Here is a 24,885-nt window from a genome sequence, read left to right as displayed (position 1 = left end):
CTGTACGAGGTCTGGTAAGGCTCTTTAACCTAGAAACTTGCCCACCCCCCCCACCCCACCCCCGCCCGCCTTGTTCCTTGTCTTTGTCGAATAGGCCGGATAGTGACCCTGTGACACCCTCCCCCGCTGGGTTTGAAGGGGTGCGCGACAATGGGCATGCTCCTCTCCCCCTGAATTCCCCGGACTGGTAGTTTGTGCCAGAAGTGTCAACGGGCACAGGGCCAAGGCTCTCTGTCACAAACCTTCCACAGGCAATGCTGTCGCCCCTACGGTGTCACAACGGAGATAGCGAAATAGCGAACGTCTGCAATGTTTAAAATTGACCTCTCCTCTCTCATATTTTTATTCTCATTTTTCACTCTGGATCAACCTCCAGAAGCAGTGCAGGTGGTGATTCCCTTCCTTCTCTGGCCGGTCCCCCCGGGGACTGTCTCTCAGTGCTCCCCTTTAAGGACCCTGGGGGGTGCAGACTGACGGGCACATAGACCTCGCTCCTTCCTCCCGCGCCTCAGTGCGAGGTGCGCTCCGCCCCCGCCCCCCCCCCTTCCAGGCACCTCTCTCCTCTCATGTTGACGTTTCCCCTTCAGGCTGGTCGCCGGCCCCACTCTCCTCCCTTCCTCACGCAACCACCTGAGTGAATCCTTGAAAACTGCGTGGTACCATTGTGCACGGCCTATTGATTGGTACCAATGTTCTTGTGCTCCAGACCACAGCACATTTTTTACTTTTTTCATTCACCACTGACTGTAAGTCTTCCCGCATTGCTGTGTGTGCACATAGTCACTGTTTCTTTTTCTTTTCTGTTCAATACACTTAGGGTTTTTTCCTAGCTTTACTGAGGTATAATGTACAAATAAAAATTGTATGTGTTTAGGTTGTACAATGTGATTTTTAAGGTGTACGGCATGATTTAATATACATATACATGTAAACTGATTACCACAATCAAGTTAATTCCTCGTGTAGTTACAGTTTTTTGGTGTGCAGCAAGAACACTTAAGATCTGCTCTCAGCAAATCTTAATCACGCAATACAGTATCATTCACTCTAATCACCACGCTGTGCGTTAGGCAGATACCCAGAACTCCATCCTGCACAACTGAGAGTTTGTGTGCGCTGGCCAGCCACTCTCCATTTCTCTCACCCCTGGCAACCACCATTCTATCCTCTGGTTCTAAGAGTTTGACTTTTTTAGATTCCACATATAAGTGAGATCACACAGTATTTGTCTTCCTCTGTCTGGTTTATTTCACTGAGCATAATGCCCTCCAGGTTCATCCATGCTGTTGCAAATGGCAGGGTTTTCCTCTTCTGGGACTGAATAATACTCATATGTATACAGTGGTGCCTTGGTAGTCATGGGCTTCAGAACTCATCAAACCTGATATTCGTCACATTTTGATGAGAAAAAGATGTTTCAGCACTCGGGGCTTACTTGCCACTCCAGAACTTGTGTGAGCCATGATGCCACCCCACACGAGAAAATGCTTCATTGATCATTGCTTGCTCCCCACTTGTCAGAACAAATTAGAGATGAGTACCGAGGTACCAGTATATACACCCCATTTTATTTATTCATTCATTCACCACCAGAGAGCTAGGCTGTTTCCATATCTAGGCTGCTGTGAATAATGCCTCCATCAACATGGAGGTGCAGATATCTCTTTGACACACTGTGATTTCATTTCCTTTGGATATATGCCCAGAAGTCGCTGGATCATCTGGTAGTTCTAGTTTTAATTTCTGAGGACCCTCCATGCTGTTCTCTGCAGTGGCTATGCCGTAGTCACTGTTTCTAAGTGCTGGCCTGTAGTCCCTCAGACACATTCACCACATTCTGATGTCAGCAGGCACCTAAGTCACCTCCGGTTTCTGCTTGCCAAACAGCACCGCGGTATACGTCTTCACAGTGTCCCATAAAGGACCAGTGAGACGAGTCTCTGGTATGTGCAGCAGAAGGAGGATGGCGAGCAGTCTGGCGTATATGCATTCTAATCCCACCAGATAACTTTCACAACAGCTATTCCACACCATACTCCCATCAGCAGTGCATGAGGTTCTCATTCCCCCCATCCTTGCCAAACTTGACTTCTTCACCAAGTTTTGTCAGTCAGATGGGTGTAAGGAAATGGCTCACTGATGCTGTACATTGGGTTTCTCTCACTACTAGCAATTATAGGCATGTTTTCGTATGCGCATGGACCCCAGGGGTTTCTCTCCTGTGAACTGCCTGGTGATATCCTTTGCTACTTCTCTAACGCATTTCCAATGTGTTTCTTTGTCTCTAGGCTCTTTCTGTGCTGGGTGTCTTCCACTTGTCCCTCCACATCCAGTGGCCTTGAAGGTGGAGCTGTATGGCTACATCAAATGGCCCTTGCCATCAGGTTTCCAGCACCAGCAGGAAATCAGAGGGAGAAAGAAGAGTGAATCAAGACAGTGACTCCCGAACCCCCTCCCTTCATGGAGCTGTGGGAAGCTGCTTCCTGTAACCAGAAGTCACAACACACTGATGGAGTCACTCATAGCTCCTTCCAGGACACCCTCTCCATGAAGCCTTCTCTCTCCCTGGATTCCCAGAGGTGCCAACAACCACCACTGCAGGGATACCTGGGTCCCTGTCCTATTTCTTGTGGCTTCCCTAATCCTGCTCACACTTTCATAAATCGTCTCTTTATTAATATTCTCCAATTACCGGTTTCAATTATGCAAGTTGTTTCTTGTGGGGACCCTAGCTCATACATTGTCATTGAGCTAAAATTTTTCATTTCCATGCAGTCAATTTTACTTTTGTTTTGCTTTGTTTTTTGGTATGTGCTTTAGAGACATTGTTTATAAAGTGCTTCTGTACCTCTGTGTGAAAATATTATTTCTTCCTTTTTTTCTTAATACTTTCATAATTTTACCTTTTATTTTATTTTTTAATATATTTTATTGATTATGCCATTACAGTTGTCCCATTCCCCCCCTTCACTCCCCTCCACCCTGCACATTCCTCCCCCACCAGTCCCCCCCTTTTGTTCATGTTCATGTGTCACAAGTTCTTTAGATTCTGTATTTCCCATAGCATTCCTCCCCTCCCCACTGTTTATTTTCTACCTACCATCTATGCTACTTATTCTCTGTACTTTCTCTCCCCTTCTCCTCCTCTCACTCCCCTGTTACTAAGCCTCCATGTGATCTCCATTTCTATGGTTCTGCGCCTGATCTAACTGTTCTCTTAGATTGCTTTTGTTTTAGGTGTGGTTGTTGATAACTGTGAGTTTGCTGTCCTTTCACTGTTCATATTTTTCATCTTCTTTTTCTTAGATAAGGCCCTTTAACATTTCATATAATAAGGGCTTGGTGATGATGAACTCCTTTAATTTGACCTTATCTGAGAAGCACTTTATCTGTCCTTCCATTCTGAATGAAAGTTTTGCTGGATAAAGCAATCTTGGATATAGGTCTTTGGATTTCATGACTTGGAATACTTCTTTCCAGCCCCTTCTTGCCTGTAAGGTCTCTTTTGAGAAATTCACTGACAGTCTGATGGGAACTCCATTGTAGGTGACTGTCCCCTTATCTCTTGCTGCTTCTAGGATTCTCTCCTTCATTTTAATCTTGGGTAATGTAATTATGATGTGCCTTGGTGTGTTCCTTCTTGGGTCCAACTTCTTTGGGACTCTCTGAGCTTCCTGGATTTCCTGGAAGTCTATTTCCTTTGCCAGACTGGGGAGGTTCTCCTTTATTATTTGTTCAAGTAAGTTTTCCACTTGTGGTTGGTCCTCTTCCCCTTCTAGTATCCCTATAATTCTGATGTTGGAACATTTAAAGATGTCCTGGAGGTTCCTAAGCCTCTCCTCATTTTTTTTAAATTCTTGTTTCTTCATATTTTTCTGTTTGGTCATTTTTTCCCCCTTCTGGTCCACTCCCTTGATTTGAGTGCCAGTTTCCTTTCCATCACTATTGGTTTCCTGTGCATTTCCCTTCATTTCAATTAGTTTAGCCTTCATTTGTTCCTCTAATTTGTGACTAAAATCAACCAATTCTGTGAGCATTCTGATCACCAGTATTTTGAGCTATGCATCTGAAAGGTTGTCTATTTCTTGGTTGCTTAGAATTATAGGCTCTGGGGCTTTGAGCTGTTCTTGAGTCATAGTGTTTTAGTCTGTTCGCACCTGTTATGTATGAGGGATGGAGCCTTAGGTGTTCACCAGGGCAGGGTGACCCAGTTGCTGGGTTGTGACACTGTACATGGGGGCAGGGTCAGAGAGAGGGAAAACTGGTGCGTTATTCCGCTCTGTCTCAAATTTCTGTCCCCTCTGTGGCTTCCCATAAGCAAATTAGGCCCCTCTGGTGCTGGTTCCCCGGTGTGTGGGCCCATGTACTCTCCGGGACCCTGTGGGTCTCTCCAATGAACTCTCTGTGAGCCTGGGAGCCTCTCCCTGAGGCTCGACCCTGAAAGTATTTCCAATTGGTGATTTCAGGCTCTAATTCACATCACTGGGGCCCTAGCCTGAGCTGTCTGTCTCACTGTCCATTCCTTTGCTTTGTTTATCTGCTCATGATTGTGTGACCGAAGTCAGCCAGCTGCCTTGCACCCTCACTGGGTCCGCCCATTGCCACCTCACACCTGGGATCTGCCAAGCACTGCCGAGTACGCTCCTGCATCTGTCCAACCAAACAATCTTTTCTGCCCAACCCACTCCACCACTGACTCTGACCCTTTTACCAGTCTGACTGAATGGTTCGTTGTTGTCAGATTTCCATACAGTTCAATTTTCTGTGTTTTGGCTGCATTTTTGTTACTAAAACTTTGTTGTCTTAAACTTAGTTGTGGAAGGAGGCACAGTGTTTCCACCTATACCTCCATCTTGGCTGGAAGTCTCCATAATTTTACCTTTTATGTTTAGGTCTTGAATCTATCCAGCCCACCTTTGTATCTGATGAAATTTTTGCATGGAGTTTTTTTTTCATACTGAGAACCAGTTTTCCCAATATTGTCCCTCCTCCACCTGTTTGAGGTGCCTGTAATTGTACATTATGTTCCCATGTATGTGTGGTTCTGTCTGTGAGCTCCCTGTTCCATACCATTGGTCTATGTGCCTGTTACTCTGGAGTCACTGTACTGTTGTTATAAATATGGCTTTGTAATACATTCTAATGTCTTTTTTTCCCTTTCTCCTAGTTCTTGTTTTCCCTCCGCAAGTTTTTATTTTTTATCTATATTTTAAAAATAGATTAAGTTGCTTTTAAAAATCCAACTGAATTTTATATTTTATTGCATTGAATTTCTGTTTTAATTTGGAAATAATTTTAACTTTTTCTTAGATACTCTTTTTTTAAAGATTTTTATTTATTTATTCTTAAAGAGGAGAAGGGAGGAAGAGGGAGAGAAATATCAATGTGTGGTTGCCTCATGTGCGCCCCCTACTGGGGACCTGGCCTGCAACCCAGGCATGTGCCTTAGACTGGGAATCAAACCGGCAACCCTTTGATTCACAGGCTGGTACTCAATCCACTAAGTCACATGTGTTACCACCCTTCAAGACCAGACAGGCTCATGGTATTCGTGCAGACAGAAAAATATCCATGGAGCCATTGGGATGTCTGTCATTTCTTTATTCATGAGTGGGCGAGCCATGCACACTGCAAGCTGTATGTCTCATGTCATGGCCCTTGCTCCCCAGCGTGGCATCCACTGTGGTACCTGTCCCCTTGCGTGTCTCTCATTATCATCACCCCCAGCAGGGAGTCCCTACCTGTTTAAACACTAGAGGGGAATACAGCTGGAAAACTGCCATAACATAACATAACATAACACAATTCTGAACATATGAGCCCACTTCGTGTTATGAGAACAGTTTATTGGACTCGGTCTCAAGGCTATGGGAACACTGCTCCCTTAGCTACCCAGACACCTGGGCAAGGAAGCCAGACTGCCTCCACTTACCCTACAATCCACCCCTGCTGGGTTCCTCACCTTACAATCTGCATGAGGAAATCTTCCACAAGGTTGCTTGAGAGGAGGGCAGAGCCCTGCACCTGTGATCCACAACAGCAGTACAGGCTACAGCAACAAGCAAGCAAAACACAAGTGCTACTGCAGCAGCAGCACAAGCTTCAACAGCACACATTCAAGACACAAGCAATCAGGCCACCCCTAGGTACAATGGTCAGTCCAATCCCCATACAAGTAAGGCCAATTGTGTGGGCCACCCACCCAGAGGGTCCCAGTGGGAACAGCAGCCCACGCACCATACTGGGCCTCCCAGCATGTCCCAGTATATGGGTCTGACACAGACCTGTAAGAGTCCAGCCCATCTGAGCTTGTCCTTCATAGTTCTCAATGCAAAGGGGAGCTAATCTAGCCAGCTCCACAGCCTCAGCTGTGGAGTATGGGCCGGTCATACTGCTGCTTTGCCCCAGCATAGATGTCAGTCCAGATAGCTTTCCACAAGGGATGTTAGCTGTTCCACTGGTTCTGAAACCAAGTCCAGTTTGAGACAGAAGCAGGAGAGATGAGCCATGGGAGGCTGACCAACCTGCTCAGGGGCACTTCAGTACAGACACGGCATGCTGATTGGTTAGCCACTGAGGCATAGGTAGGAACCTAGTCCACTAAGGTGTTACTTTGCACCCTTAGGGAAAAAAAAAACAGAGCAGTTATAGGCACTAGTAAAGGCAAGTTAGGGCCCTCAAGCAGTATACAAGCCAGCTTCCGGTTAGCTGATAAGACAGCGGCTGGAGAGGGGGTCTTCCTGGCATGAACACCAGACCTTTCATTCCTCAATGCGGGGCTCAGCATCTATTTGCAATAATGGGGGAGAACTCATAACGGGCCATAGGGAAATCAAAAAGGTGCCACAAAGAAGCATTTTGTGGTCTGCTGACCCTGGGTATGCCACCTTTAGACTGGGGGCCATGTCCCAATCACCCAGGGCACTATTTGTAAGTTTCTCTCCACCCCTCGGCCCCAAGGGGCAACAAGAGCCACCCAACACATGTGAGAGGCTTTTGTTTCCCAAGGCCATGTCCAAGTGGCTGTTTGCCCGCACTCCAGGCCCTCTGAAGCAGGCAAGAGAATATTCCCCTGTTTTCCCATGTCTGGTTTCAGCAAAGCACCCTTAGTCTGTACCTGTAGTTGAACTGGAGCTGCAGTCTGGTGGAGTAGCAGGAGCTGGGACCGGAGCTGGGACCCCGCTCTGACTCAGATGGAGGACAGTCCATAGGCATTTTGTCCAGCCCCGCCAGTGTAGGGGTGGCAGCTGCAGCTCACAGGCCCTGTTTTAAGAGACCGTTTTACTGTTCAGTCACTCAGCAGCTTGAGGATGATAGGCCACATGGGATTTCCAGTCAATCTGCAAGTCCTGAGCCCACTGTTGTACCAAGGCCCCAGTAAAATGCGTCCCCTGATCACTTTCGATGATTAAGGATCTCCCATAAGCAGCGCATAACCGCACCAGCACAGCAATTACTGCTTTCTGATCTGGGAGCCATGTGGGATAAGCAGCTAAAAGTCCTGTGGCCATGTCCACACCTGTAATAGCATCCTCATATCCCTTTGAACTAGGTAGGGGCCTGATTACATTCACCTGCCACCAGGCCAGCAGTACCTGTCCCCTCACTACCTGTCCAGAAGTTCCCACAGGCCTTCAGGGATGCTCTCACGAGCAGACAACACAGGTCTCACAGGCTTCTTGTGCCTCTGCCAGTGTAACTGGTGACCCCGAAGTTTTGAGAGTGGACTACATGGTCTTCTGCCCAGCATGTAAGAGGCAACAGTGTAGCCACTGGGCTACTTCCCTTGCTGAGGGACTGGCAGGTACCGTTTCCATCCACTGCACCTTGGTTAGAGTGTCAGTCTCATCATTCCCAGGGGAAGCAAGACATCATGCCCAATAACATAATATACAGTGATTTGTTTCTGGTGGCCTAACTCCCATAAGTCTTGCCACAAAGCCTGTCTCCAAAATGGTCTATGCATAACCATCCACTTATTTGTAAGTGTGCCAGAGACTTCTAATTGACCCCAATATCCACTCTTCCCTTTTCTCGACACCAGGAGTCACAAACATTTCCTGTACAGGGCCACCTAGCAAACACTGGCCAGCTTTATCACAACTACTCTGCTTACAGCTTGAAAGCAGTGGTTGTAACATGTAAACAAAGGAGAATGGCGAGACCCAACACAGAGGTGCTCTACATAACACCCAGAAACAAACACGGGGGGCTGCCAAAATGAATAGACAAAGAAACATGGCCCAAATGAAAGAACAGATCAAAACTCTCAAAAGAGAACAAAACTAAATGGAGACAAGCAGTCTATGAGATGCAGAGTTCAAAACACTGGTTATGCCCTGGCTGATGTGGCTCAGGGGATTAAGCGCTGGCCTGCAAACCAAAGGGTCATCGGTTCAGTTCCCAGTCAGGGCACATGCCTGGGTTACAGGCCAGGTCCCCAGTAGGATGTGTGCAAGAGGCAACAACACATTGATGTTTTTCTCCCTCCCTTCCCCTCTCTATTTTAAAAAAATCTTAAAAACAAAAACAAAAAGACACTGTTGTGTGTGCACATAGTCACTGTTTCTTTTTTTTTTTCTGTTTGATACACTCAGGGTTTTTTCCTAGCTTTACTGAGGTACGATGTACAAATAAAAATTGTATGTATTTAGGTTGTACAATGTGATTTTTAAGGTGTATGGCATGATTTAATATACATATATGTGTATATTAAAGGAACTTAGTGAGGACCTCAACAGCATAAAACAGATCCAATCAGAAATGAAGGATACACTAGTTAAAATAAAGAACAATTTACAGATAAGCAAGAGTAGAGTGGATGAAGCCAAGAATCAAAGCAATGACCTTGGAACATAAGGTGTCATGGCTGGAGTGGGGCAGACATCCTGAAATGTAATAGAACCCACAAGTTGAGAAAAATAGAACAACAAAATAGTAGCAGCTGAGATCCCAAAAGATTTTATAGTAAGTAAGTGTTGAACTTTTGCCAAGTGCTTCTTCTACATTGTGTGACTTTTTTTTTCCTTTTGTACACCATCAGTCTAGTCTTTCACACTCCCTAAGTCTGTTTTATTAATACATGTTTTCTGATGTTAAACCATCTTTGAATCTTGGCATAGATGTTACTCGAACATATCTCTTTTACCTATTTGATTGGGTTAGCTAACGTTTTATTTAGGAATTTTACATTTCTAATCCTTGTAGTGAATTTTCCCTATTTGCTCGATTTTTTAAAAATGTCCCTTTTCACCTGGCTGATGTAGCTCAGTGGATTGAGCACGGGCCTGCAAACCACATGATCGCGGTTCGATTCCCAGTCAGGGCACATACCTGGGTTGCAGGCCAGTTCCCGGCAGGGACCAGTTCCCAGCAGGGGATGCACAAGAAGCAACCATACATTGATATTTCTCTTCCTCTCTCCTTCCCTTCCCCTCTAAAGATAAATAAATAAATATATTTTTTAAAAATGTCCCTTTTCAAAATATACTTGAAAAGAATGAATATTCTGTAGGTAAAGAATGCAGCATACTGAACAGGTCTGTTGGGTGATAAAATGCACCCGGGGTTCAAAACATGTTTCCTTGGTGATTGGTTTGTCTGATTGATCTATCAATTGCTAGAGAGCTTTATTAGAATCTCCTGCAATATAGATTTGTCAATTTGTTCTCGTATTTCCAAAATTTCAGTTTTATATATTGGGGGGCCATGCACACATATTTAATACCAATGTACTTTCCTTTTGAATTAAACCTTTTATCATTAGGAAGAGACCCTCTTTATTTCTAATAACACTTTGTTATAAACTATACTTTATATGATAATTGACTTAATTAGAACTTGCTTACCATATGTTTTTCATGCTTTTTGCTTTCATCTCTCTGTTTTAGATATGCATCTTGGGCATATGGTTGGCCCTTATTTTATATTCTGTCTGGAAGCAGTTTTCTTTTAACAAGATAATTTAGTCCTTTGCATTTAATATAATCAGCAGCATATCCAGACTCAGCACTCACCTCTTACTTCGTGCCTTTTCTTGTCTACCAATTTTATTTCCTTTTCTCTTTTTTCCTGCCTTCTCTTAGATTAACATTTTTTTCTTCATCTTCCTCTTACTAAGATTGGAAGTTATCAGCTCTGTCCCTAAGGGGTTAGCCTAAAAATTACAACAATGGAGGGAAACACTGTCTTCACTCTGCTGTTTCAGGTCTGGGAGTGTTACGTGGTTGCATCCTCTGTGCTTCTCTAGCCCTTCTCCTTCTAATGCCAAGTGTCTATGTTTCCTGTTGTCTCCTTCATGTTATTTTGTTCACCTTTCCCAAGAATAGGATTTTTCTTTGTTGGGTCATACTTATATTTTTATATTCTAGTTCATTAATATTTGCTAGTTCTTGGTGGTCAGAGCATTCTTCCTTTTTAGAACTAGTTGGGGACTTACTTGCAGCTAACATTTTGTCAGTTTTTGTTGATGAACCAATGTCTGTAAGTCTTGATTTGTTTGTGCTGTTAACTCCTATCCTGGGTTGCTGATTTTATTTACCCGGGGTTTCCCTTCCATGAACCGCTTTTCCTCGTGTGTTTGGTGACTCTTGCTTGGGGCTCAGCTTTGATTCATTGTATTTGTTGCCCGTGGGTGCTGCATGTCTTCACTGTAATGCTTGCAACAGACACAAAGGAGATTCATCTGAAGCTTTGGAAGCACTCAGCACATAGGGGTGATTCTAATTCTGGGGCATTGCCAGACGGGAAATGGTCCCCGTAACAACACTGTTTTCCAGCTGAGACCCAGAGAGCAGAGTAACTGGCCCTAAACCACATGCCTGTAAAATAACGAATCTGCCATCCGGCCCAAAGCCCATACAGTTCTCCCAGTCACCCACGACCTGCCCAAGGCTTCCTGGTGTCGACAAGCCCCCTCCCCTCCCTAATCCCCAATAAAGCAGACAGATCAGAATGTTTTATATATTTCTCTTCTTTTTACTCTAAAAAAAGTTGACAATAACAACCTGCACACTGCAGAAAGTGGCAAGGTTTCAATGCCCCCACCCCTCCAAACATCATTTGCATCCCTCAGACACCATCCTCTCCCTTTTCCTTAAAATCCTACATGAAAACCCCAGAGAAAATGAAGAGACCCCCAGAGAGGAGGATCCCCTTCAATAGGAGGAGGCACCTAGAAAATAAATTAGGGGGGAGGAGGCTCCTTGCTGGCCCTGTGCAGCTCTGTCTCGCAGACCCAGCGGTAGGGCCTCCTGCAGACGTCATCATTCCAGAGGCCATTATCTGTGAGGTGGGCACAGTCCTCGCCTCCCCCAAGCCCATGCCCGTGCCAGTCATCCGGCTGCTCTGGCCTCCAGTTCCTAAGAAGAAAAGAGATTCGGCTCTAGGAAGCCAAAGCTCAGCCAAGCTGAGGAGCCCCTCTGGCCCTCGGACCCGCCCAGCTGGCACAGCAGGGCCCAGGTAAAAGGGACAGAATGCAGAGCTCACTGGAACCCTTCTCATAGTCTGAACTCACTGGAAGCCCTTCTCATAGTCTGAACCATCCACCCATTTCCAGGGTCCAGTGTGGTCGGTGAGGCCGATCCAGGTATTCCCAGGGCCCATGTGGTGCTGGACAAATTTCTGGGGAGAGAGAAAGTTGGTGACCTCTCTGTAGAATGGCCAGACTCCCAGATGAGCCCTTCAGAGCCCTCACCTGCTCCTCCAAGGAGCCAACCACCACCAGGGTCGCGTTCTCCAGCTGGCAGTACTTCTCAGCCTCAGGCCAGGACTTCCCAGTACTGGAGAACCAGTAGCAGCTGCCTTCATGCTCCACCCAGTTAACAGGGCAGCAGCTATTTTCAGAGCCTGGGAGAGAGAAAGGTGCATAGGGAGGGTGGAGGGGCTGAGGCTCCTCCAGGAGGAAAAATAGGTGGAAAAGCAGGGCCGGGCACCCCTGCCTCCTCACCATTGTCCTGGAGTATGGCCAGCTGACAGCTCAGGCTTCGCAAGTCAGACACAAACGTCTTCACATGGAGCAGCAAGCTGGAGTGATCTGGGGAGACAGAGGGTGGGGGAGGGGAAGGATGAGAGTGAAGGGGGCAAGAAGGGCAATATGAACACTGGGGGCTGGGAAGGGTCTGCATCTGTACGCAGGACCAAAGATCAATCACAGATGCCCCTGCCACAAGACCCCTTGGTTTAGGGAAGAAATAAAAATTGCTGTCAGTAAAACATTTGAGAATTGTAGGGGGGAAAACTGCAGTCCAGACCCCTTGGTTTGGCCTGGGAGACCCCCGTACTCTACACAGAGGCACTGGCACACGTACTCCCTCTCTGACCTTGACTCAAGTCCTGCTGCTGTTTCTCCAGCTGGGACTCCAGGGCCTTCATCTTACTGCCCACCCCTCCTCCTGTGGGAGAAACTGCTCAGTATCCCAACATCCCTAGCATCCCACAGCTGTCCCCAGCCTCAGCCCCAGCCCACCTCACCATGGGTGTGCAGGTCCTTGAACTGGGTCTCTGTGCTCACTGTGAGGTTGTTGACGGTCTCTCTCAGGGCCTGCAGCTCTTCCTGCAGCTTGGAGTCTGAGCAGAAGAGGGTGCTGGGTCCACTATCACAGCTACCAGCACCCCCCCACCACAACTGCTGCTCCCACCAACCCCCCACGTTGCTCCCTTCCCTGCCCACCCCCGGGGCACCCACTCTGGGATCCAATCACACAGACAACCACCAGCAGCAGGAGACTGAGGCCCAGGGAAAGCAGGAGGAGGCATGGTCCAGAGCAGAGTCGCTGAAATAGTGGTTGGGGAGGAGGTGGTCCTGCAAAGGGAGAGGGTGTCGGGGTCTCAGGGACATGGCAGTCTGCGCGCGGCTCTGGGGTCCTAGGAGGAGAGCACACTGTGGCTTCTCAAACAGACTAGAGGGAATAAAAAAGACTAAGAAATATGAGTAGTGAGTGACTCTGAGGGGCCAGAAGCAACTAGAAGTGGGAAAGGGGAGAGGGTTATAGAGGGAAGCAAAACTTCCACCACCTTAGCCCTAGCCAGGCCCTGGGTCTTTGCTGACACCTAGTGGCCTAGCCATGTCAGGGCAGCTGATGAACCTCGGACAGAACCTTAAGAATGGAGTTTGTGAGCTGGGGAGTCGGGTGGAGTGGGACACCAGCTGGGGAATCGCTGCTCCTCCCTGAAGCTGGGGCAAGAGAAGTCAGTGTCTTTCTCTCTCCATGAATCTCACTGCTGTTTGGCTGGGTGCAGGAAGATCTTAGGTCCCTCAAGTTGCTTCCACCCAGGGAGTCCCATCCCAGTGAGCTGGAATGTGGGGGGCCTCCTTTCCATTATCTCCTCCCCTGCATCACCTTTCCCCATCAAAAGACACTGCGCACTTCCCCTCCCCCCCATGAACTGGATCCTCACTCGGCCCAAACAACATCCCTGCTTACATAAGAAAAACTAGGGCTTTGTTTTTCACATAGGAGGGCCTTACCTTCCCTCTGATCAGAAATCCCACGGCCCCTTCACAGAAATCTTACTTGCCCCTCTACCAAAACGATCCCAGAAACCCCAGACATGCATGCATGCACGCACACACGCACGCCGAAGGCTCACCACTATTGGAAAAGGAAAGGATGGCCCCAAGCCTGTGGGCCCATCCCCTCCCCAAGATCCTGAGAAGTGGGTGACATGGCAACGGTTAGGCAGCATGCAGAAACCTTGGGTCCCCATCACCAAGAAAGCGACTCCAGCCCCACACCCTACACCTCCCCTAAAAGGGGAAACTTGTGACAGGGACAGATGCAGAGACAAGGTCACGGGTCACAGAAAGAAACAGGAGCTGAAGTAAGAAAGCCAGAGCCACCTAATGTTCGCCTTTCGGAAACAGGAGGAGGTGTCCCTTCACCTTGTCTGAACTGATGGTCATTCTCCTCATTGTCCAGATGCTGAAAATCTTGATACTCCTTTGCCATGTTAGGGCTGGCTGGACCTGGGACTAGGTCAAGACTGGCATTAGGGTTGAGATTGGGTCTGAACAGAGTTGGCATGTGGGGTCCTGTCCCTTTCTAAGTAATCGGTGGCTACATGAAGACCTTCCTTCTTTCTCTAAATCCCTCCCAGACCTGTCACCAAAATTCATCCACCCTCTGAGTGTTTCCACCCAGCCTGTCCCTTCCTGACAGCTGGTTCCCTCCACCGCTCCCCCAATCCACCCCCAGTCAGTCCCCCTGCTTTTCTTTGCCTTTTACTTGCTGGTGGTCGCGAGGGTGACTCCTGGATCCCTCAATGCTGTGTGGATCCCAGGCTAAGAAGGAAGCTGAAGCCTGGAGCAGTGGGTGTGCAGACAGCCCTGGACAACAGGGGAGGAAGGGGCAGGGTCCATACAAGGGCCCTGAGCACTGTGCTAGCGTGTGTCCGTTTGTCTTTGTGTTTCTAGTGTGCCAAACCTGTCATCTCCAATGCCAGAGACTTTGGACTTAAACAGAGGCAGGAATGGATTTGGAACTCGGATGTGTGGGGGTGGAAGCCAGGGGGATGGGCTGCCTCAGCTTTCCTCTCTGGGGAGGGGAGTCTCTGGGTGTATCCCCCTCACCTCCACACACTGGTCACCTGACTCCTCATTGCATGGTTTGGGAGGGGAGCCCAGAGGCCCAGGGTGCCCATTCAATGTTTCGCTCCTGCCCCTCCCTGTCACTCCCTGACTAAATTCCCAGAATTGTTGCTCTCTCCAAATACCCCCTGCCAAGATCAGAGGGATCTGTTATTCATCACTCTTGCCCAACCTAGGCCTGTGACCCTGGCACCTAAGCCTGGACCCCAGCTTCCTTGGTGGCTCGGCCCCCAGACTCCCCAGCTCAGGCTGACTGGCTTCAGTCTCCTGGGCAGTCTAGTTCCCCAGCAGCAGGACGGGCTTTCCCCACTTCACCAGAGGTTTGTGCCGACAAACCTCCCCTGACTACTACTGTGTACCTGGGCTTTTCAGTCATTAACTCTTCCCAGTATCCCCAGAGCACATCCACCAAGGAGGAAACTCAGACCCAGAAAATTAAGAGCTTACCCAGGTTCACACTGCAAGGAAGCGGCAGAGGGGCAACCGGAATTGGGACAGCCCAACTGTGGGACCTTGTGCAGTCACCACAGTCACTATGGCTGGGCCCTGAGGTCCCAGAGGTGCTAAAACGTAGTCCCTCACAGCTCCGTGGGGATGGGGGTGAGTTCAAATAGGGTTGTGTTCAGAGAGAAGTATGTAAATTTATTTTTATTTTTAAATATATTTTATTGATTATGCTATTAAAGTTGTCCCATTTCCCTCCTCTGCACTCCCCTCTGCCCTGCACACCCCCTCCCCCCCACATCCCCCCCTTTGTTCATGTCCAGGGGTTGTACATGTAAGTTTCTTGGCTTCTACATTTCCTATACTGTTCTTACCCTCCCCCTGTCCATTTTCTACCCACCATCTATGCTACTTATTCTCTGTACCTTTTCCTCCTCTCTCCCCCTCCCACTCCCCTGTTGATAACTCTCCATGTGATCTCCATTTCTGTGGTTCTGTTCCTGATCTAGTTGTTTGCTTAGTTTGCTTTTGTTTTTGTTTTAGGTATGGTTGTTAATAATTGTGAGTTTGCTGTCATTTTACTGTTCATATTTTTATCTTCTTTTTCTTAGATAAGTCCCTTTAACATTTCATATAATAAGGGCTTGGTGATGATGAACTCCTTAAATTCGATTTTATCTGAAAAGCACTTTATCTGCCCTTCCATTCTAAATGAAAGCTTTGCTGGATTGAGTAATCTTGGACGTAGGTCCTCGCCTTTCATGACTTGGAAATACTTCTTTCCAGCCCCTTCTTGCCTGTAAGGTCTCTTTTGAGAAATCAGCTGACAGCCTTATAGGAACTCCTTTGTAGGTAACTGTCTCCTTTTCTCTTGCTGCTTCTAGGATTCTCTCCTTAATTTTAGTCTTGGGTAATGTAATTATGATGTGCCTTGGTGTGTTCCTCCTTGTGTCCAAGTTCTTTGGGACTCTCTGAGCTTCCTGGACTTCTTGGAAGTCTATTTCCTTTGCCAAGTTGGGGAAGTTCTCCTTCATTATTTTTTCAAGTAAGTTTTCAATTTCTTGCTCTTCCTATAATTCAGATGTTGGAACATTTAAAAGATGTTCTGTAGGTTCCTAAGCCTCTCCTCATTTTTTTTGAATTCTTGTTTCTTCATTTTTTTCTGGTTAGATGTTTCTTTCTTCCTTCTGGTCCACACTGGTCCTTGATTTGCATCCCAGTTTCCTTCCCATCACTATTGGTTCCCTGTACATTTTCCTTTATTTCACTTAGCATAGCCTTCATTTTTTCATCTAATATATGACCAAATTCAACCAATTCTATGGGCATCCTGATTACCAGTGTTTTGAACTGTGCATCTAATAGGTTGGCTATCTCTTCATTGCTTAGTTGTATTTTTTCTGGAGGTTTGATCTGTTCTTTCATTTGGGCCTTTTTTATTTATTTATTTGGGGGGGTCTTGACGTGCCTGTTACATATGAGGGGCAGAACCTAAGGTTAAGGTGTTCGTTCACTAGGGTGGGCAACCCACATTGCTGCATTGTGATGCCGTATGTGGGGGAGGGGTCCAAGAAGGAACAATCGTGCTTGCTCCACGCTCTGCCAGATTTCAGTCACTTCCCCCATTACCCACAAGCAAATTTGGCCCTTCTGGTACTGATTCCCATGTGGGCAGATTTGTGTATGTTCTAGGACCCTGTGGGTCTCTCCAACAAGCTCTCCTGTGAGGGTGGGAGTTTCTCCCGCTGCCACCTCAACCCCTATGGGTGGTTTCAGTCAGTGGTTTGAGGCTTTATTTCCCCACACTGGGACCCTGGGTTGCAGGACCAGTCTGTCCTGCTCTCCAGTTGTTTCTCCCAGTTTATCTGCACACGGTGCATGCAAACTTCACCACCCAGTTAGCAATCCACCACCTCACCAGGTCGCCAGCTGCAACCTTGTGCACCCCACTCCACAATCTGCTGCCTCACTGGGTCCACCAGCCACCACCTTTCCAGCCACTGCCCTGCGGCAAGTCCTCTCCACCCAGTCTCCACCCCTCCTACAGGTCTGGATGAATGTGTCTACTTTAACTCGTTTGTTGTCAGACTTCCATACAGTTTGATTTTCTGTTGGTTCTGGTTTTTTGTTTTAAATTGTTGTTGTCCTTCTTTTGGTTGTGCCAGGGGGCATAGTGTGTCTACCTATGCCTCCATCTTGGCCGGAAGTCTCTTAATTTATTTTTTTAAGAATTTATTTATTTATCTTTTAGAGAGAGGGGACGGAAAAGAGAAAGACAGGGGAATATTGATGTGTGAGAAATACATCGATCGGTTGCCTCTCACACACACCCAAGTGGGGACTCAGCCTGAAACATGGGCATGTGCTCTGGCTGGGAATTCAACCAGTGACCTTTAGGTTTGTAGGCTGGCACTCAATCCACTGAGCCACACCAGACAGGGTAGAAGAGTGTGTGAATTTAAAGTGTGCAAAACTTTGAAATGTTGGTGGGATTGCAGATTGGTACAACCACTGTGGAAAACAGTATGGAATTTCCTCAGAAAACTAAAAATGGATCTGCCTTTTGACCCAGCAGTTCCACTGCTAGGATTATCCTAAGAACCCTAAAACACCAATCCAAAAGACTGCATGCACCCCAGTATTTATAGCAGCACAATTTACAATAGCCGAGTGTTGGAGGCAACCTAGGTGTCCATCAGTAAATGAATGGATCAAAAAAATATGGTACATTTACACAGTGGAATTCTACATGGCAGAAAGAAAGGAGCTCCTACCCTTTATGACAGCATGGATGGAACTGGACAACATTATGCTAAGTGAAATAAGCCAGACAGTGAAAGACAAATACCATATGATCTCACCTTTAACTGGAAGCTAATCGACAAAACAAACAAGCAAGCAAAATATCACCAGAGACATTAAAATTGAGAACAAGCTGACAGTGGCCAGAAGGGAAAGGGGAGGGGATAATGGGGGGAAAAGGTGAAGGGTTTACAGGAACAATTATAAAGGACACATGGACAATAACAAGGGTGGGGGGTGGAAACAGGGGAAGGAGGTGGGGAGGACTGGGGTAATAGGGAGGGCTGGGGTGGTGGGGAGGTGTGGTGGGGGGAAGGCAGATAACTGTACTTGAACAACAATAAAAAACATATTTAAACAAAGAAAAAAATAGTCTACTTTGAGACATATTTGGACTAATTTCCTCTTTTTACACTTAGAAATTTTGTTGCAGTAAATAATTTTTCAGTCAACTTTGTGCACACAGGCAAATATTTATGTGGGATACAATCCTAGATGTAGAACATTGTGTTAAGGAATATGTAACCTTCAAATCTTCAATGAAGATTGCTAAACCATTGTGAACAAAGGCGGTTGGATTCCCACTCTGCCAATGTTGATGTAAGAAACTTATTTAGAAGCCATTGTTACTCCGTTTATTTTTTTCCAATGTGTAGGATTGTATTGGCATTTTACTGTTGGGTTAAGTTGAGTTTTTATTGTTGAGGAGGTTAAGTATATTTTTACATGTGTAATACAGATATTTGCATTTTGTTCTGTTGTTTGTGTATTCATGACTTTTATCCAAGTTTCCTATTGGATTTTTGTCTTTTTATATAAAATTTCTTGTAATAGCTCTTTGATATTATGGAAATTAAAATTTTCTGTATCAAAAAATAAATAAAGTGCAAAATTAGAAATTGAGCAATATTATAGACATTCTTCAGTCTTGCTTTAGGCTCTAAATGTGAAGTCATGCAAATCCTATTACAATTATTTCATTAAAATACTAGACTTCAGTTATGAGAGTTTTACATTAGGAGACATTCGTTTGCATTAAGTGTGAAAGCCTTGGCCACACACTTGTGTGCCTGTGTCTTGAAAAGGGCAGTAATTTTGGTGACTGTTGGGCTGTTACTTTAGCATGCTCTGATATTATGATTTATAATCTGGTTTATTCAGGCAAATACATCCTACACTGCTGTTTGGGGCAGAATAGTGGTTGCCCTGCAGGAGTAGTGACTGAAAGGAGCACAGGGAGGTTCTGGGATTACAGAAATGTTCAGCTTCTTGATCTGGACTCTGGTTGCACAGGCGTGTTCAGTTCGTGAAAGTGCAGAAAGCTGTACATGTACGCAGAAAGCAGTGCCTAGGACCACTTTCCCTACACCCATTAATTAGAGAGCAGTTTTTGGACTAGTGCTGAAAATACCCCCAAAGCCAATAACTTTAGAATAGGAGTCAAAGGTAATAAAACACTGTGACAAAAGCCAGACAAACGACATGGAACATCCGGTTGCTAATTTACAAGGAAGCCCTTTTAAAAATACTAGAGATTGCCCTGGCTGGTGTGACTCAGTGGATTGAGCACCAGCCTGCAAATCAAAGGGTTGCTGGTTCGATTCCCAGTAAGGGCACATGCCTGGATTGAGGTCCAGGTCCCCAGACAGGGGCATATGAGAGGCAGCCACACATTGATGTTTCTTTCCCTCTCTTCCTCCCTCCCTTCCCCTCTGTCTAAAGGTAAAATAAATTTTAAAAAATCTTTAAAAAATAATAAATTGTTATTTTTTTTAAAAAGTTTATACCTTGAATTATGCAAGGTCTCCAGGGACAAAGCCTTTTTTGTATGCTTTTTGTATGGCTAATGGCTAAATTACAACTTACCAAAAACTTAGTGTCTTAAAACAACACCTACTCATTAGCTCATAGTTCTGTAGGGCAGAAGTCCAACTGGATTCTCTGCTCATGGTCTCACAGAGCCAAGGTCAAGGTGCTGACAGAGCTGTATTCAGCTCTGGAGGCAAAGGAGAAGAAAAATCTACTTCCAAACCCATTCACATTGTTGGCAGGATTCAGTTCTTGCAACTGTAGGATTGAGGTCCTCATATTCTTCCTAGTTGTCAACCAGAGGACACCCTCTGCTCCCAGAGGCCTCTGCATTCCTATCACGTGGCTCCTGCATCTTCAAAGTCAGCAACAGTGACCAGAATCTTTCACATGCTTCAGATTTCTCTGACTTCCTTGGTACTTCTAAAGGGGCTCCTGTGATTAGATTAGGTCAGCCCAAATAATCTTCCTGTCTTAAGGCCAACTGTGTATAATATATATATACATACATACATACATACATACACACACACACACACATAGTTAAGTCCTCACTTAACATCATCAATAGGTCTGTGACTTTAAATGAAATGATGTATAATGAAACCAATTTTACCATAGGCTAATTGATATAAACAAGAGTTAAACTCCTACTGCATCTCATCAATGTTATAACAAAATGACATTGAATGGAGCATTATTCAAGGACCTGCTGTATATACACTCATACATAAAATTAACTACACATAACTGTGAGTGATAGCTCATCATATTCACCTGTTCCAGGATAACAGTGTGAAAAACTGGGAGCCAGTTTTTTTTTTAATTTTTATTGATCGATTTGAGAGAGAGAGAGAGAAACTTCAGTTTGTTGTTTCACTTATTTACGTATTCATTGGTTGATTCTTATGTGTGCCCTGACCAGAGGGTCAAACTCACAACCTTGGTGTATTGGGACAGCATCCTGACCAACTAAGCTACCCAGCCAGGCCAGGGGGCCACTTTTAGAACTCCTCCTACCACACTTCATACAAAGCAAGTCTGTTCCCTCTGAGCGCATCCCCTGTAGGATGTGGAGCACGTGCAGCAAGCAACTCACACAGGGAGGCTGGGCTCTAAACCTGCCAACCAACCCCACCTCCAGGGCAACTGAGAACAGCTCCCTAGAGGAGGTCTGGCCCAGTAGGATTTTATCTGTTGGCTGGGCAGGATTTTACCAGTGGGAATAAACAAGTGACCCTGGGGAGAGGAAACAGCAGCAGAAGAGAAATGGCCAGAGAAGTAGCTTGAGCCACCCTAAGATGGGCCCTGAATTGCAGGGTGAGATGTTTTGAATGTCATTCAAAAGCACAGAGGTCTCCAAAGTAGGGTACATGCACCCCAGGGTGCATCTGTAGTGTAGCAAAAAAAACATTAGAACCTCATTTACATATTGATCCCTTTTCTTTAGATTTCTACTCGAGAATGTATTTTATTATAAAAAGTATATAGCACATGTGTCCAGTGATCCACGTGTATCAGTGATCTAGTCCGGTAAAATGATCACTCCAAAACTCAGCAACTTAAAACAAGAGCTGTTTATCACCTCACTCAGTTTCTGAGGGCCAGCAACCTGTTGGTGGGGGGCCATGGGCTCCCCCCATGGGGCTCCTCGCCCCATGCGGCTCTCCACAGGGCTGCTTGAGTATCTTCACAACATGGCAGCTGGCTTCCCCCCAAGTGATTTGAAGCACAAGACGGAAGCTACAACTTTTTTTACAACCTAGCCTCAGAAGTAATACTCCCTGATCCCCACAATGTCCTGGTGGTTACACAGTCAGCCTACTCCAAGTGGTAGGAAATGGCACAGGAGTGTAAATGCCAGGGGTAAGAATAATCAGGGACCATCTTGAAGGCTGGCTATAACAGGTATAGAACTATTAGGTGGGTGAATATAAACTGGGGGACACACACCCCAAAACACTTTACTGATGGGCCCCTGAACAACAAAGTTAAAGAGTGACGACACATATGGGGCTCATGAAGAGTTGCAGACAGTATAGCGGTACAGGTCCCAGCTGAGAGCTGAACAATGGCCTGGTCTTGGGATGAGTGGTGGGTCAGAGACGGGCCACTGAGAGGCAAGGAGCTCAGTCAGGAGGCTGCTGGGTTGGTCTCAGTGAGAAACTGAGGCTCAAGGCCAGACAGGGAAGGCCACTTGGGCAGAACTTAGCAAAGGAATGGAGTGGACCTGGTGGCTGCTGGACATGCGGTGAGAGAGAGAGGAGGGGACTGGGCAGAGGGAAGACAGCAGTGCACCTGTCCAAGGTCCAGAAAGCTAATGGAAGTGGCTCTGGAATCCACGGAGATTTCTGGGCTGGGGACACGGAAGCCAGAATCTCAGGTGTGGCTGAGGTGTGGCAAAGTGCCCGTGATGACCTCCACCAAGTGAGAGGGCACAGTGGGAAGAAAGCAGCCCAGGAAAGAATTCTGCCAGTAGGACAAGCAGAAGAAGGAGCCAGTCACAAACACTGGAAGAGGAAGACACCTTCAGGGAACCCCAGTGCCAGGTTCAAGACTGCCAAGGAGGGAGAGAGATGGGCCTCTCACACGGGTGAGTCGGGAAGAGAGAAGCGCTCTTCAGGTGGGGAGAAGCTGGGCAGTTGGTGAGCATTGAAGCGGCTGCCACAGAGTAAGAGCGTGCAGATGCTGCAAAGGAAAGGCACTGGAGGTCCCAGGGAGGACCAGGAGGGGTGAAAGGCTAGGATGACAGCAGAAAAAGCCTGAAGGCCACTATCAGATGTGAGTTCACCTTCCCCACATCTGGAAAGTGGGCTTGATGCTCATCTCAGAGAGTTATTGTCAAGGTTAAGTGAGAAAATGGGTGAAAAACACTTAATACAGTGCCTGACACTTACTAAGTGCTGAGCACATTCTAGCTCCATTTTTATTAACATCACTATCAGTACAGCCAAGAGCTGTGTTAGATCCCCACAGCCTCTGACTGTGGGAGAAGGTTGGGTCAGGAGAGCAGAGGACATCTCTTCCCACATCCCAGAAGGTGATTAGCAACGTCCCTGGTGCAGAAGTGGGGCCCTGGGGTGCTGAATCATGAAGGATCCCTGGGTTCTGAGCACTCTCTGCCCTTACCTACTCCCACCCCACTTTCTCTTTTTTAAAGATTTTATTTATTTTTAGAGATGGGGGAAGGAAAGAAGAAAGAGGGAGAGAAATATCAATGTGTGGTTGTCTCCCACAAGCCCCCTACCGGGCACCTGGCTCACAACCCAGGCATGTGTCTTGACTGGGAATGGAACCAGTGACCGGACCTTTGGGTTTGCAGGCCGGCACTCAACCCATTGAGCCACACCAGCCAGGGCCCCCAGAGTACTTTCAACCTTGTGTTTGGAATGGGCCTGCCTTGCTCTTGCCCCAGACCCTCATTCCCCTTGGCACCCAGCACACCTCAAGGAGAGGCGAGTGAACAAGTGGGATGTGGGCAGAGTGGAAAAGAGGGGCTCAGTGATTCCTTTCCAAAGAGGGCGACCTATGGTTCCCCAAATCTAGGACAGGCTGAGCAGGGCTTGGATGGCAATGAAGCAGGCCATGCTGTAGGAGGTACACAGGGGGTTGAAGGGCTCAGTGCCAGGTCTAGCGGCAAGGGACGAGGGGGCTCCCCGGGGCTGGCAGAAAGAGATGACCACTACAAACAAGTTTAAAACAGGAACCCAGACAACCCACTCGGGGCTTCAGTATCCACTCCCTGCTGCCTGTGGCGCCTGACAGCCCGAAGCCTCCTTCTCCCTCCTGGCTCTCCCCCCAGCCCCGTTTCTATTCTGCGCACACCCCTACTTCTCAGTTACCGGCACAGCCGGGATTCTGTGACCCAGGACACTCTCTGCTCATCTTTCCTACCTTCATTCAGAGGGTCACATTTTTAGAAAAATTTAAAACTTCAAATATTTCTGCCTGTTATTTAACTTTCACATTTACCCAGTGATTGAGACTACACCATGAAGCCAATGGCAAAAATCATTACCATTTTCTAAGTGTGCCAGGAAGGGTACCAAAAACTTTACATGGATTATTCTCCTTATTCCTCACAGGCATCCTGGGAGGTGGATGGTTAGGTAATATTCCCATTTTACAGCTAGGAAAATGAGGCTCGGGGTAGTTAAGCTCTTTGCCTGGTTACAAGAAATGACACTACATCTCTCATTCTACCCTCCCCACCACCTCAGGACTGGCTCTCTACTGCCCCCTACCGTACCTTCTCCACCAGCGTGGTTGGGGGAACCCAGTTGCTCCCTTCCTATAGCCTCCAACAGGACTTTTATTGCACTATTTTAAAAATTCACATAAAGCCCTCAGTCAGGCCTTGCTTACTTCTCTGACCCTATTACTATTTATCTCCTTCCTCCCACCATGCCCTGTCCTCTTCCTCCTCCTGTCCACCAACAACCCAAACTTCTTCCTATCTTGCTGTTTCTCTACCTCTCACACACCCAGTCCCCAGACTTCCTTATCATTCAAGTCTCAACTCAAATGTTCCTCCAAGAAGAGGCCTCCGTGACCACCCTAAGCTAGCAAGTACACATACCCAGGGGTCATTTTCTTTGCTTAACAGCACCATCATTATCTTACATTATCTGCATTCCTTTACTCCCTGTCTGTTGCCTTCCCCTCTCCATGGACCTCAAGTTCCCTGAGGACAGGATGTTACATTCCCAGCATTTTAAACACTACCTAGCACCAAGAAACATCCAAATAAGTATTTATTGAAGCAAATAGATGGGGGAGGCAGAGACAGAATTTGGACCCCAGTCTATTTGGGAACCCAGGGTGCCTATCCATTCACACACACCACACGGTCACCTTAAATGGCCAGGGACAAGATTTATCTATTTGAATGACTACATTCCCTCTGAAGACTATGTGGAATGACATGGAGAGGGAACTTTATATATATAAATTGACTTTAGAGAAAGAGTAAGGGAGACAGAGAGAAGGAAACATGGATCAATCGATTGGTTGCCTCCTGTGTGTGCCCCAACCAGGAATCAAACCTGCACCCTAGGTGCATGCCCTGACCAGGGATCAGACCTGCAACCCACAGGGTGATGCTTCAACCAACTGAGCCACCTGGCCACCTGGACATTTGGGTTTTTTTTTTTTTAGTCATTTGTACTTCTACATTTATTTGAGTTTTTGTAAGGTACATGTATTACTTTTGTAATCTAAAACACAATGCATGCAAGACTAGG

At 46.7% G+C, this 24,885-nt stretch overlaps 1 protein-coding gene across 2 annotated transcripts; it reads right to left on the bottom strand.

Annotated features, from left to right (window-relative positions):
* Positions 1-10,956: 10,956 nt before the first annotated feature.
* LOC118974701 (asialoglycoprotein receptor 1-like) lies at positions 10,957-14,422 on the bottom strand. Of its 2 annotated transcripts, none has more exons than XM_037028280.1 (9): positions 14,226-14,422; positions 13,883-13,983; positions 12,686-12,802; positions 12,472-12,567; positions 12,321-12,392; positions 11,948-12,034; positions 11,696-11,847; positions 11,516-11,622; positions 10,957-11,360 (listed from the first exon to the last, which is right to left on the bottom strand). In XM_037028280.1, the coding sequence occupies exons 2-9, from the start codon at positions 13,947-13,949 to the stop codon at positions 11,186-11,188; spliced, it is 873 nt and encodes a 290-aa protein (XP_036884175.1). In that variant the 5' UTR covers positions 13,950-13,983; positions 14,226-14,422; the 3' UTR covers positions 10,957-11,185. The 2 variants fall into 2 exon arrangements, with proteins under 2 accessions (XP_036884175.1, XP_036884174.1); XM_037028279.1 differs by having other exon boundaries at positions 13,883-13,972.
* Between the last annotated feature and the right edge of the window lie 10,463 nt (positions 14,423-24,885).

Source organism: Sturnira hondurensis, unplaced genomic scaffold, assembly GCF_014824575.4.
Source record: "Sturnira hondurensis isolate 20B ecotype Veracruz unplaced genomic scaffold, ASM1482457v3 Scaffold0019835, whole genome shotgun sequence".
NCBI lineage: Eukaryota > Metazoa > Chordata > Mammalia > Chiroptera > Phyllostomidae > Sturnira > Sturnira hondurensis.
This window is presented reverse-complemented; position numbering and strand designations above follow the sequence as displayed.